Genomic DNA, 13,844 nt, shown 5'->3' with positions numbered 1-13,844 from the left:
TACCCATCCACAAGCACACGTACACAGTGCATGGACCCCCCTCTATGCAGGCACCCCACCACAGCTCAGTGGAGTCCTTCAGCTTGCACCCCCATCTAAATCACCCCAGACTTTGGCAAGTACCAGTCCGCTTACACGAGTGACTTGTGTTCTGGCAAGCAAGGAAGGCTGAAACATCTCAAGACCTGGTACTCTCTCTGTAACAGACCACAGCTCATCGGGACAGACCATTGGTGCTGAACATGCTACCAGGGCTTTGAGCTGACAGGCTAGACTCCAGCCTTACCTTTGTATGGAGTTTGGCAAACTGCTTGTCATCCAGCAAAGTCTGGGTGTACACACGCCTTTTGTACCGGAACTGCAAGAGGGGAGAATGTCAGATATGAGATGAACAAAACATACTCAGCATCAAATTGCTCTTGAGCAGCTCCAGTAAAGTCTTGCATATAAGACATTCAGTCTAAATTTGAAAATAACAGATACAGAATCCACTGTTCTCCTCCATAATTTGTTCTAATAGTTGATTGCTTTTCTCAATAAAGAGATTCTGACGAGTTCTTCATATGAATCTGTCTGGCTTCAGCTTCCAAAAGTGTGGGCTTTGTTCTGCTTCTTCCCAATTCATTCAGGATCTCTCTAAGAACAGAGAGGTTTTCCCCAGGAAAGTTCTTACACAAGTATTCTATAGCCAAATTTCCTTTAAGCAGGCTGAGCTCTAAATCTCTCACTGAAGGATCTCCTCTTCTGTTCTCAGATCATTTCTGCTGATGTCCTTTCAAGAACACTGCCTATGGCCCCCACACTGCTCTAATATCACTCTCTTGACCCCAGCCACTCCTGAAACCAACTCACTGTTTGTGAGGGAACACACCAAAAAATTACAGGATCACTTTTTTTTTGCCATGGCATCACACTAGGAATTAATGTTAGCTTTCTTGACCAAAAGACTCAACATTTTATTCAGAAACTTTGTTTTCTGAAATCAGAGCCCCTCATCTGCAAGAAAGCCTTGTCCCTTTATGTTTTTCACTTGGCTGACTTAGCAGTATACTTTGATGGGTCCTACTTACCAGATGACCTAGAGTGCCATCCACACTGTTATATTCTCTGCCAGACTTGGTGTAGTCAGACAATCAGTAGTGATTTCTCATTCATAGAATCATAGATTATCCCAGGTTGGAAGGGATGCACAAGGATCATCGTGTCCAACTCATACACTTTTACGCTCAGATACCTGGGGTAACCATATCAAGCTTGATGTTGGTCCTTAAGAAACCCCACTAGAAATATATCTATGCAGTGATGATTTCAGTGACAACCACTTTTAAACCATTGATTAGTTAGCCAGTATTACTTGTCCTATTGATGTTTAAGAGCACTAATCATGAATTTGAATACCATGTAGAACAAAACCAGGTACTCCCAAGGGGCTGTTACCTTTGTACAGTTATCTTTATAACGCAAAATTACAATTTCCTTAAAGAGTGAAATTGGCTTTGACTAGATCTTTCTTCAATGCATGAATTGTACTCTGAATTTTTGAATTGCTATGAACTTAATCTGTCACCAACATTTCATTATTTCAGCTGGAACTGACATCAAATTATCTTTGGACTGAAGTTACTTATTTTTCAATGCTGGTAATATATTAGCACATTTTCAATCTTCTGTAGTTGCCCTTGTATTCCAAAATTTATCACAAACTTGTACTGCTGGGCAGATGTTTCTTCACACAGCTTTTTTTTAATCATTCCCTGAATGTAAAAACTGTCTCGCCCACTGATATACAGATGTTGGTCACTTGCAGATGTTGCCAGTGTTGGGGTTCCCTTGCACATCCCAACACTGTCATGCAAGCACCCTTCGGTGGCTCCTCTTCACCCCTGGCATCACGTCCCAGGGTCTGCAAACGAGCTCTGCTCCCAGCCGCCAGCTCTGCATCCTGGGCAGCACACTGGCCTAATCTGGGCAGCTTTAGGCTTCTTGCCCACCACTGCTGTCACTGCCTTCAACCCTGGGGAAGCTCCCGAGCACACCTGGTCCCAGATGCCGTGCACTACAGGGCAGGGAAACAGCGAGGCGGAAGGCAGGCTGTGTTGGCTTTGATGTAATGACAGCACACAACTGCCACCCTGGGGCAAAGCAAGAACTTCAACTGAGAAGAGTTAAGTTGTGCAACCCATCGTCAGCCACTCAAAACTACATGGCAGAAGTGGACAGCTAACCCTAAGCTATTTGCACCCCAACAGTTCTGCTCTGATTGCTCATCCGTGGACTGGACTTGTGCAAGGAAGACATGGAGGCACGTGAATTTCAAAATCTCATTCAAAGCTACAAGGTGAATGAACTGATTGTGTGATGGCTAATAATGGCTGAAACACAACAGCGTTGTTTGGCATACAAATGAAATAGCTACCTCATTATGAATGAGACGGTAAGCATCTGACAGTAGATGACAACCAGTAGGATAATATGGGATATGGTCAATACCTTCGAACACACATGAGGGTAACTGGATCTCAGCAGATGGGCAGGCAGAACCCTGCCCGCTGCTTGAGCACCAGCATGCTGTGTTGCAGCTGCTGTTTTATCCCAATAAAGGAATCTGGAGTACCAACAGCTCTCCATGGCAGAGGACGGAGCCAGCATCCCACCTCTCCAGGGAAATACTGCAGGTACCTGCTTTTTAACTCTGTAATTTCTCTGTTGCTGTGTACAAACCCTCGTTTATCTGATTACATTCATATGCAGCCTTGAGGGCTAATTTATCTTTTGGGCTCAAGAAACCTCACTGGTATCAATGTAGGATTTATTTCTTGTAAATGGATTCTGGGGTTTTCCGACAAGTATTCTTAAGTCCTCAGCTACCGTTCTTATCAAGTTATGAAGAACTGAAATGACACATAACAAATATCCATGTCAAGTCTGCATTTAGATGTGTGCACTAAGACATTAAACATGGACATTATGCTAAATTACACAGAAACGAAGCATTAAAGCCTATGTAAAGAACATTAAGGAATTTACTACCTCATAGGTTTATTTGCAAGCATTCTTAATGTTGTTCCAAATGTTTTTGTCTATATTAAACGTTAGTTTACTAAGAAATTGTGCAGTACTTTCTTTCCAAATTAGTCAGGATTAGTTATAATAACAGCATTCACGCTTGCATTTATAAGAGTTCATGCAGCTTAAGCGTGTAATGCTTTCTAAGTAGATTCTGTGGGTAAAATATAGCACAAGATCCCTAAAACTAGAGGACCACATGCAGGTAACCAAAGTCCCATTACAGTCAGTGGGGAGTCAATGGAGCCTAAGAAATGCTCCAGGTCACCCTAGAACAAATACCTACATGTGTTCACCTGAATCCCAGCCAAGGGCAAAATCTATATTGAATGTTAGTACAGAGTAATTCAGTTAATTTCTGTTCCACTTAATTTTCTGGAACAGAAAATAGTATAGCTTGAAACTTAGCATTTATCCTCCATGCTCATCACATAGATGAGGTCCACACAGGAACGGTCATTTACTGTCAAAGCACACAGTTGCCCTCCAGCCTCTAGAACAACTGTAAATTAAATTAAAATAAATAAATATTAAAATAAAGTAAAAAATGTCAAACGGCTTCTTCAGCCTCACATTCAAAGACCTTCCTATGCTTTTCCTTCTGTACCAATGGTTTTCCTTCTGTAAATTCAATCTTCCATGACAGTTATGTGTCAGTAGAAAAAAAAAGAAATTTTGATCAACAGGGTCAAAAAACAGGGAAGCCGTTTCACAGGACTGTGGCAGATGTTATGGAGCTCTCTACCAGACAGAGTCAAGAGCAACTAAAACTAAAACTCAGAGGCGTTTGCCTCAGCTTTCCCTCAATGAATTCTCTGTGAGTAAACATACACCCACAGAAATTTCTGTGCTTTCACTCCTGATGGCAAATGGGGAAAAAAAGGGGAAGGGGGCTTAATTTTTGTGATGCCTTTGGGGAGACTAGAGTGGAAGGGATCACATGAGTCCTATATACTTATGCATATATATATGTGTGTGCATATATATCTATATCTGTATATAGATACACACATATATTTGAAAAAAAAAAAAAAAAAAGGACAGCTACCTCCAGGTAGGGGACAGGAGTGTCGGGATTCAGGGGGTACTCCCGCAGTAGACGCTCCTCATCCAGGAACTTCCCAGCCCTGCCGTTGAAGGCTGGTTGGAAGAGCCCATAGTTGAGAACATCCTTCAGGCTGTGGTTGAGAGTGCACAGAATGCGCTGCTTGGAGACCCACACAGGAACATCTGGATTCAACCGCAGACACTTCTGTGGAGAGACAGAGGGCAATTAGAGCTGAGCATCCCTAAGGTTCTGTAGTCCATCACCGCACCCAGGAACAGTCACACTAAGAGTGAGGAGAAGGATGAGATTGGAAAGACACAATCTTTTCCATGTCAGTTGATTAGAGGAGGGGAGGAAAGGGGTGAAAAAAAGTTAAAAATTAGAAAAGAATGAGACTTAGCAGATCCCCCCCAACCTATTTTGTAGGGTTCAGGGCAGACTCAAATCTGGTATTTTACAAAATGTTATAAAATGAGATGTGCCAAAGAGTATTTTACGGCCTAACAACAATATAATAGCAATATTTTAATTAAATATCCCTCTGACAGTGTGTAAGGAGTCTACTGAATTCCCCACTAGGAATTTTGCACATGTGTAAAAAAAGGAGCAGTACACGCCAGCACGGCAACCCCCTCCAGGAAGGCAAGGCATCCAGTGAGGTCTTCTGTCAACTCTGTCTTCATGCATTCGAAGTCCTATTTTTCCTTTCCACCCTGTAACATGCAGTTCATTTCCCTGGTCCTGTAAGCAGCTTTCCCTGCTCGGGCCCTGAGAAATCAAGTGTTCGCAGTCCTTCACCTTCAAGCTGTGTCTTCTGCAGCTGCCGTGCACCCTGGCTGTCTCGGCTGCAGAACCGCAGGCCCTTCACGTCTGCTCTCACAGCCAGGAGCAGGAAGGCAGGAAGATGCTGCACTGGCAGCACCAGAGGTCAGGCTCACAACAGGCAGTCCCCATCAGTGGTCTCAGTTTCCCCTCCCAGGTCCCAGTTTTTGCTTTTTGGCCCTTGACCTCTCCTCATTCCAGTTACTTTGGTTTTCCTCCTTCTTTGCTCTTCCACCCCATCCACACTTTCTGGGCAAGGAGAAGAAAGTCTCTGGTATTGTTTCACTGTTTTGTTTCAAAATCACTGCCTGTCAGTTCCATGTAGAGCTCCTGATTTCTGTGCTGGAAGGCAAAGTAAGCCTTTTTTTTTTTTTTTTAATTTAAACAGCATTGCCTAGAGAAAAACAAATGGTCCTGCTGAGGCACAGGGTGGTCGGCAGCAGAGCACCATCGCTGCACTGCACAATGCCAGGCCCGATCACCACCCAGAAGTCACCATGCAACACAGCAACTGAGCTGATGTTACAGTTCATTTTTCTCAGGCAAGGATAACTTGCACTTGGCAGCAAGCCATGTACTGCAAACAGAGGTCAGCGTTATCTATTTTATTGCTGACCACAGTAGCAAGTGAACATACTTATCAACACGTGCTTGTCCTAAAGCAGGTACTAAGGAAGAGGCAGCCACTTGGTGGGCTGAGACATCAGGAGTTCAAAACCTGTGAGATATCAGCTCTGTTGTGCTTCAGCAGAACATGTATCGTTCTTTCAGGGACCCCTAAATAAAAAATCACCATCTATACCTTCCTACATGCTTACTTAGCCTCTAGGATTCTTCCTGACTGTCAAATTGTGCTTTTCAGTACAAAAATATGTGGCTAATGGAAAAAAAGCTATTGACAGATATACACGTATGTACAAGCACAAGTGCTGGTTGAAGGAACATCCCAATACAAAAATCAGTGAATTTTATATCAAACTTTACACTGCAAAAACATACCCTGGACAGTATTAACATTTCCTGTTTAGGAGAGAAAACAGCTTCCATCCTGCAGTGTGTTTCATTAACCAGTGTCAGAAATTGGAAAGAAAAGAATACCTACTTCTGCTGTTAGGTCAAAATGTTGCCTTGCCATTTGTGGCCATGACCCCACTACTTAAAGTGTAATGTCTCAGTTTTTCCAAATACCATTAGATGTATTAATAACTTTCTCATATGAGAGTTCCTGAAACTAAACTTGCTTATTCCACTCCATGATGCAGCACAGCCGCTCCAGGAGCAATATCCCACCAACGCCTGCCGAACGGTTGCAAAGGATCTCTCTGTACAGCCTTAACTCTGAAGCCTGCATGGATCCGCAGCAGAAAGCCGCTCTGTGTTCAGTTTGCTCAGGCAGACACTGCAGCAAGGGCTTCTCCAACTCCTCTTTCACAGGGAACTCCTCAATCTCCACCAGCACAGCCAGAACAGCCATGGCAGCTCCCAAATCAGCACCTGGCTGGTCCCAGACAGAGCACGAAATGTTCAGCTGCTTGAGCCACAAGCACCACACCAGGCACTGATCCCCACCTCCATCAGGAAAGGGGTGCTGAGCTCAAACAGCACAGGGCCCTGCCACAGCGGGCACAGGGACATCCAGCCCTGAGACAGCACTTTACACAGGCAGGAAGGAATAACTTCCAGCCCTAAGGGCTGAGACACTCAAGCCAATAAGAATTTTAAAAGGAATCAGGAAACCAGTTGTCTTGTGCAGCCCCAAGCTTGTAGGAGAAGGGCAAGTTGGTACCCCTTTGCTCCTCAGGCTCTCCTGCCAGGATGCTGAGCACTGCTCCTGCACCAGTCCCCACGAGGAACCCGGGCACGCACACAGAGACACTGCAGAGATGACCCTGCACCAGGTTGGATGGGGACAGGCTGGAGGCAGCTTTCAGAACAAGCTGCTCACTTTGGTTCACTGTCACTAGCAATAATTTTTGTCATACAACAATCAAAGCCTTAGAAACAACTCCTGAAAGAAAACGATGCAGCTTTGCAAGTTAGACAGCATGGATGACTCCTTCCTGAAGGAAGAAAGAGCTCAGCTTCAGATTCAATCCTCAGCACCACAGAGGATGACAGACAAGATCTATTCAGGAGCCACCCTGCAATAATGACAATAAAGAACTTATATTCGACAACCCTTTAACAGCAAAAAAGACTAAAATTTTTCATCGAAATGCACAAAAATGAGAAAGAGTTGAAAGGAAATTAAAAGAAGCAGCTGAAAAGGTAACGTGCCTGCAGGCAGCAGGGAATATATTTCATAACATCACATTAGAAGCTCTGAACAAATGTATGGCAAAAATAGAAAAATGGTCTCTAAGAGGTCCCAGAGAAAGATGGAGTAGCCAAAACAACAGAGCAGGGGAAACTATAGAAAGTAAAAGATTTCCTTTGGAAAATGGAGTCACCACGGAATGAGAGCAGAAGGGAGCACAAACCACATGCAAAAAGACAACGGTAACAAAGGCATTAAAAACTAGCAAATGCAAAGGAAGTGGGGAATCTGATGGGCAGTGGGTGAGGCTGGCAAGTGACTGAGGTGTGAAGTCATCCCAGGCAGAGTCCCTGGGCTCCTCCTGTGAGGATGGGCAACAGGACAGGCTCCTTGCTGCCGCTACAGCTGCCAACATGCAGGGACTCATAGGTAGGTGACAAAAACTCCCCAGCAGGCACAGGAGCATGACAAGTTCAAGAGCAGGCTGATGAAACAGCGTTGACCATGGTGTGCAAACTGTCCTTGGAGTGGGAGCAGAGCTGAGGCAGGAAGCACTGAGATCCCGCTGGGTGTCACGGTGCCCTGGGTCCCACAGGACTGACCTCTCTGACAGGGAAACGGACAGGACTTGGACAAGCATCCACACTGCTGAGAGAACAGCTTACTTTCTGTAGAGACATGCCTCCCATCTACGAGGAGAGCCTGGAGAGAACCCATGCTGCCAGAGCAAGGCTGGCCTGCTTACCCAATACACACTCATATTTCCAAAGTGCTTTCAACAATGTCCCTTGCTGCCATAAACTAGACTGCCAAAAGCAAGTAAGTATTCTTTTGGAATAACCAACAAGGAAGATGGTAAACAAAGGTTAAGGTTAACCAGGCGGGTTTCCTGACACGGAGGTGTTCATTAGCAGAGTCACATGTGCACATGCCGGGATGTGAGCTGATGCGATGTAGGCTGAAGGCTGTTACAACGCTTAAGTTGGCAGCACATCCAGATCTTCTACATCACGTGTGGGTCTGATCGCTCTGTCTTTTCAGGAAAAAACAGAAACAGGAAAGGTAAAGATGACAAAGGTGACTGGAGGCATGGAGTGGTCTGCAGGGGACAAGTGCACTGGACTTGAGGCCAGACCCAGAAGTGAAACATCCCAGAGGGGCAGACAGCACGGCGCTGCACCAGCCAGGGTTTGCACCCAGTGGGCAGTGGCTCCTTCTGATGCAGGGACTGGGACCAAGTCACAGGAACAGAAAACAGGTACAAAACAAACAAGCCCAGGTATCTTTTTCACCTTTACCTAAAAGGCTATACTTGGTTTTCCCAATTATAAGTAATTTTTTTCCCTCTGATTTATTAAAAGCCTATCCCCTTAAGCAGCAGTTTCAGCAGTGAGTTCTTCCTGTGATGTGGGGCAGAGATTATTAATCCCCTGCCTCCTCTTGTTCCCCCGCAGGATCCTACTGGCCTTGCTCATAGGAGATGGATCAGAGCCACAAGACAGCACTGCCACCGGAGCCACTGGGGCACCGCCACCAGTGGCAGCCTCAGCTTGCCACCAGCCAGGGAGCCAGCAGCAGCCCCCCTCACAGACGGGCAGAGGTTGAGACAGTCCCTGGCCAGGAAACTGCGGGACAGGATGGACATCACCATTGCAGCTTTTCTGCTTCAGGAACATAGGCCAAGGAAGAAGCTGGGTTCTGCAGGAACTGGGCAGAGCAACAACCACCCTGCATTTTAGTAGAGAAGAAGAGAAGCCAGCACAAGTTTCCTGTGCGCTGGATGGTGGTGGTGAACAGACTGGGACCAGCTTACAGAGCAATGTGTATGCTGGCAAAACAACAGGAATTTGGGGGCTTAGATCACCTCCTGAGGAAAGCTCTGGCCCTGCCATCTGATGTGCTGGAACACCATGCTAGGAGAAGCTGCCTCCACCAAAAGGAAACAAGATAAAGAGTAGGAGGGAGGTTCTCAGCTCCCAGCAGGAAGGTGGCTGGTGCATGAGCCCTTCTTGCAGAGTTCTGCGCTGTAGATAAAGTATTTTGGCTCACTGAGTTTTCCAGCAAAATGGTTGCTGCTTATGAGCCAGTCTGGAAGGATGTTGTTGACTGTTGTATCATCCTCTGGTATCCTTTGTGGGTAGGAAGCTATCCACAGTTACTTCTATTTGAAAAAAAAAAAAAAAGTCCAAGAGACCCCATATTACAACCTCTCTGCAGTGCTGACAGTGACAACCATCTCCATCCTATAGCCCCTCCATCATTGCTTTCAGAGAAGCAGCTGCCTCTGATACAAACACAGCTTGAAATGAATGTTTAAAGAGATCCAGCACCTGATTAACTCTAAGTGAGTGGTTCAGGCAAAAGCTCCCTCTTACACAAAGCTACAACAGCTTTATTATTAACCACCTGCAAGGAAAGGGCTGCTGAAGAGCAAAATCACCAGCCCCTTTCATCCAACTGCTGAACTCTTCATACAGAAAAGACAGTGCAAAGGAAATGCAAAAAAGTTTGGGATCAGCAGGTCCAACCAAAGAGCCCAAAATAGGTTAAAGAGGTGAGTATTTCCTTCAGAGACCCGGAACTTTTTCCTGCTTGGCTCACTGCACCATCACAACCACAACCACACACACACACAAAAAAAAAAAAAAAAAAAAACACTACTGTCCAACTTGTGAGCAGTTGGAAAATGAAGATCTGAGAAGCTTTAGCTCTGCTTAGGGCAGACAAAAGCCACATACAGTAAAGCTTCTTCTACAGAAGGGTGAATAAGATCTGTTCATCCAGCATCAATATACAGAAACAGTACCTGGGTAGAAAGGTCCTAATAAACACTTGAAGAACTGGTAAAGAAATTCTCAGTATAAAGGAGTAAATGAAATCAAATTTGACTAGGGAATGGATGAAACCAGTGAAAATAGCATATGGTAGTTGCCTTTGCAGCACACATTCAACATGCCCTCTGATTCAGCAAATGTAAAGCCAAGAAAGCCTGTTAAATCATTTATTCTGAGCAATATACCAGTACCCTGCAAGTTTCAACCATTAACTACAATAATCAGCTGAATTACTTCAATTTGGCTATGTTTCCTGAAAAGAATCCCTTAAAAAATAAACAAAAAACCCACATATGATAGAAAAGGCACTCCTTCCTTGAATAAATTAGTAAGTCCAATACTCATCCTCAATGATAAAAGGTAGTCTTAATTCTCATTTGATTCCCTTGGTTTAAACTTCCAATCATTATTTCTTGTTATATCTTTACCTGTGATATTGAATAACTGTTTAGTACTGTGTCTTGCTGCACTGGCAACCCCTGTTTAACATAGTCACCTTTTAGTCTTGTTCAGGGTGAGCTGAAGAGACTAGTGTATATAAATTATAATGCATTTTCTCCAGATCTCAAATCATTTTTGTTGCTCTTTTCAGCACCCTCTTTAATTTTAAATATACTTTTTAAATTGCAGAATGCAGAGCCAGAGGCAATATTCCAGCATCTGTCTCACAGCTGTCATATACAGCTATAAAATACTGTCCTCACTTCAACTCACTGTCCACTTTCTTCTATCTCCAGGCATCACATTAGCAGTTTGCAATAAAGCATGCGGCAGTTTGGGTTCAGTCTACTTTGACCACTCCACCCCTTTCAGGCAGTCAAACCCCACATTCTTTCCAATACATATCTCCTTGTTTTCTAGATCTGGCATTAGTCCTTAGTTACCTGTAAAATCGTGTATTTGAATGAATTAAAACGTAATTTGTTTTGATAGGCTAACATCCTAAACCACCATTTGTTAAAACAGGAGCGTGGGGGGAACGGACTGCAGAAAGAGACAAGGCTTCAGGTGTTCCCTAAATGCGATACCCTTTAGCCACTGCTAGACACTGATACAGGGCCAGAAAGACCACCGGTTTGGCCTTCTGGAGCTTTTCAGGCTCTTATTTCATAGAATCATAGAACATCCTGAGGTAGAGGGGATGCACAATGATCATAGAGTCATGGAATCAGAGAATGGCTTGGGTTGGAAGGGATCTTAAAGATCATCTAGTTCCAACCCCCCTGCCATAGGCAGGGATGCCACCCACAAGATCAGGTTGGCCAAGGCCCCATCCAACCTGGCGTTGAACACCTCCAGGTATGGGGTGTGAGAAAAATATCAATAATTTTCTTCAGACAGGACCTTCTGTGAAGCTATTTTATTCGTGATTGCAATGGCGGGCGTCCTGCAAGCAGCAGCACACAGTAAAGGTTTATCATAACCTTTTGGCTAAAAAGTCCCGTGATTTTTGTTTTTACAGATTTCGTACTGCTCATCCTGTTTTTCTTAGCTATTCTCCTTATTTTGGGACAGTAGGACCTTCCCCTTATCTGCTTAACATACTCCCCACAGCTATGCTACAAAATCACTTTTGAATATGCAAGGTTAGTGGAATTTTCCACTGCAAAAACACCTTGTATTGCAAAAACACAACTTTGTTTCTCACATGGGGCATCCACAGCTTCTCTGGGCAACCTGTTCCAGTGCCTCACTACCCTTCCAGTGAAGAATTTCTTCCTAATGCGTACACTAAATCTATCCTCTTTTAAAGACCATTCCCCCTTGTCTTATCATTATCTACCCAAGTAGAGTCCCTCTCCATCCTTTTTATAAGACCCCCTTAAGCACTGAAAGCACAATGAGGTCTCCCCAGAGCCTCCTCTTCTCCAGGCAGAACACCCCCAACTCTCTCAGCTTTTCTTCATAAGAGAGGTGCTCCAGTCCTTGAAACAAAAACAAACTAAAAACACCTTCCCCCCATCCACCCTCTTCCACCTCCTCCCCCCAAGCAGCACACGGGAATGGGGGAATGGGGGCTGTGGTCAGTCCAAAACACTTCGTCTCCACCACTCCTTCTCAGTCACTCTCTGTCCCTGCTCCACGGGGGGTCCCTCCCACGGGATGCCGTCCTTCCCAAACTGATCCTGTGCGGGCTTCCCACAGGAAGCAGATATTCAAGAACTTCTCCAATACGTGTCTGTACCACGGGGTCCATCCGTCAGGAGTAAACTGCTCTAGCATGGGTTCCCCATGATCAACAGCTCCCCCTAGACCCCCTGCTCCTTCATGGGCTCCTCTCCATGGGCTGCAGCTCCAGCCCAGTGTCTGCTCTGGTGGGGGTTCTCCACAGGCCACAGCCTCCTCCAGGCCACATCCACCTGCTCTACTGTGGGATCCTCCATGGGTTGCAGTGTGGAGATCTGCTCTGGTGTGGTACACCATGGGCTGCAGGGGGACGGCCTGCTCCACCATGGGACTTCTGCTCCGGCACCAGGAGCACCTCCTGCCATCATTCTTCACTGACCTTAGTGTCTGCAAGGCTGTTTTTCACTCCTTGCTCTCCCAGCTGCTGTTGTGCAGCAGTTTTTTCCCTTTCTTAAATATGCTCTTACAGAGGTGTAAACAACATCACCTACTGGCTCGTCTCTGGACAGCAGCGGGTCCCATTGGAGCTGGCTGAAAGTGGCCGTTATCTAACATGGGGCAGCTTCTGGATTCTTCTCACACAGGCTACCCCTGCAGCCTCCCACTACCAAAACCCTGCCACGTAAACCCAATATACACAAGTAGACCCCAGTTTTTACAGAAGCATCTCACAAGATTTTGACCACTGCCTGTGCTGCTCACAGGTCTGGGATGGTCTGGGAAGGGGAAGCAAATTTTGAGGCAAGAACTAATGCACTCAGTGTGGCAAAACTGCAAGCTGACAGTAAAACCCAGCAGAAGGACCTCAGAGCCAAATGGCTCAAGAATAGTGCAGATCAGCCCCAGGTAAAAGTGCAGATGAGGACAGGCTCTGAGATGACTCTCACCTGACTGTGGCCAGCAGTCCTAGGACCTCACCAGAGCACCACTCAGCAGGTGCCCAACAGAACAGCAGAGACCACTACCAAAGGAGCTGGAAGCACCCTTGCATCAGAAGACCTTGGTATACCCATGTCCTCCATACTGCATGCAGTCCTGGTTCCTGTTTCAGAAAGGCCACACCAGAAGTGGGAAAGGTGCCGACAAGGGAGGGAAAAATGATCAATGGCCTGGAGCAGCATCCATATGAAGCACAACTAAATAGACAAGAATCTTCAGTCTGGGAAAAAGAAGACTGAGAAGGAATACAAGAACACCAAAAGTGGCATGGAAAAGATAAACAGGTATTATTTCCTTCGGAATTGATGCAAACAACACAAGACAAGAAAACAGATAGGACATCTTCATTAGACACACTCGTACTGGTCCTTCAATGGCATGCTGCAGGGTTCTGGCAATTGACTCCAAACTGGTCTCCCAGGTACCTCCACTCACACAGTCATAACCACAAATCAACATTGTGTATCATCAGTTGTTTAGCTTAACCCAGTCAGAACACCCTACCCAGGTCTGACTCTAATTGCAACAGTAACTCTTGGTTTAGTTTAGGACCACTCTCTACTTCACTTGTTTTACAAAGATCTCAATGACCAGATCCACAGTTTCATGTTTGGATCCTTTTTCTTCATACTTACAACTCCAAGACTTTTGCACATACACCTTGTTAGTTACAACTGCATTGGTTCTGTTAACTTGCGCTATCTTCCACACACCAACAGTAAAGTCTTTCAAAACAAAACTTGGGAGGGTA

At 45.3% G+C, this 13,844-nt stretch overlaps 1 protein-coding gene across 4 annotated transcripts in view; it reads right to left on the bottom strand.

Moving 5' to 3' along the window:
• The window catches only part of SHANK3 (SH3 and multiple ankyrin repeat domains 3), a 390,143-nt gene that overhangs the window by 328,872 nt on the left and 47,427 nt on the right, over positions 1 to 13,844 (bottom strand). For all 4 annotated transcript variants that reach the window (XM_066992893.1, XM_066992848.1, XM_066992765.1 and 1 more), the window contains exons 4-5: positions 4,115 to 4,318; positions 287 to 358 (exon numbers count right to left, since the gene is read on the bottom strand). In XM_066992893.1, coding sequence (XP_066848994.1) covers positions 287 to 358; positions 4,115 to 4,318 — 276 coding nt within the window. The remainder of the gene's footprint in view (positions 1 to 286; positions 359 to 4,114; positions 4,319 to 13,844) is intronic.

Source organism: Anser cygnoides, chromosome 1 (genome assembly GCF_040182565.1).
Source record: "Anser cygnoides isolate HZ-2024a breed goose chromosome 1, Taihu_goose_T2T_genome, whole genome shotgun sequence".
In the NCBI taxonomy this organism is placed as follows: domain Eukaryota; kingdom Metazoa; phylum Chordata; class Aves; order Anseriformes; family Anatidae; genus Anser; species Anser cygnoides.
This window is presented reverse-complemented; position numbering and strand designations above follow the sequence as displayed.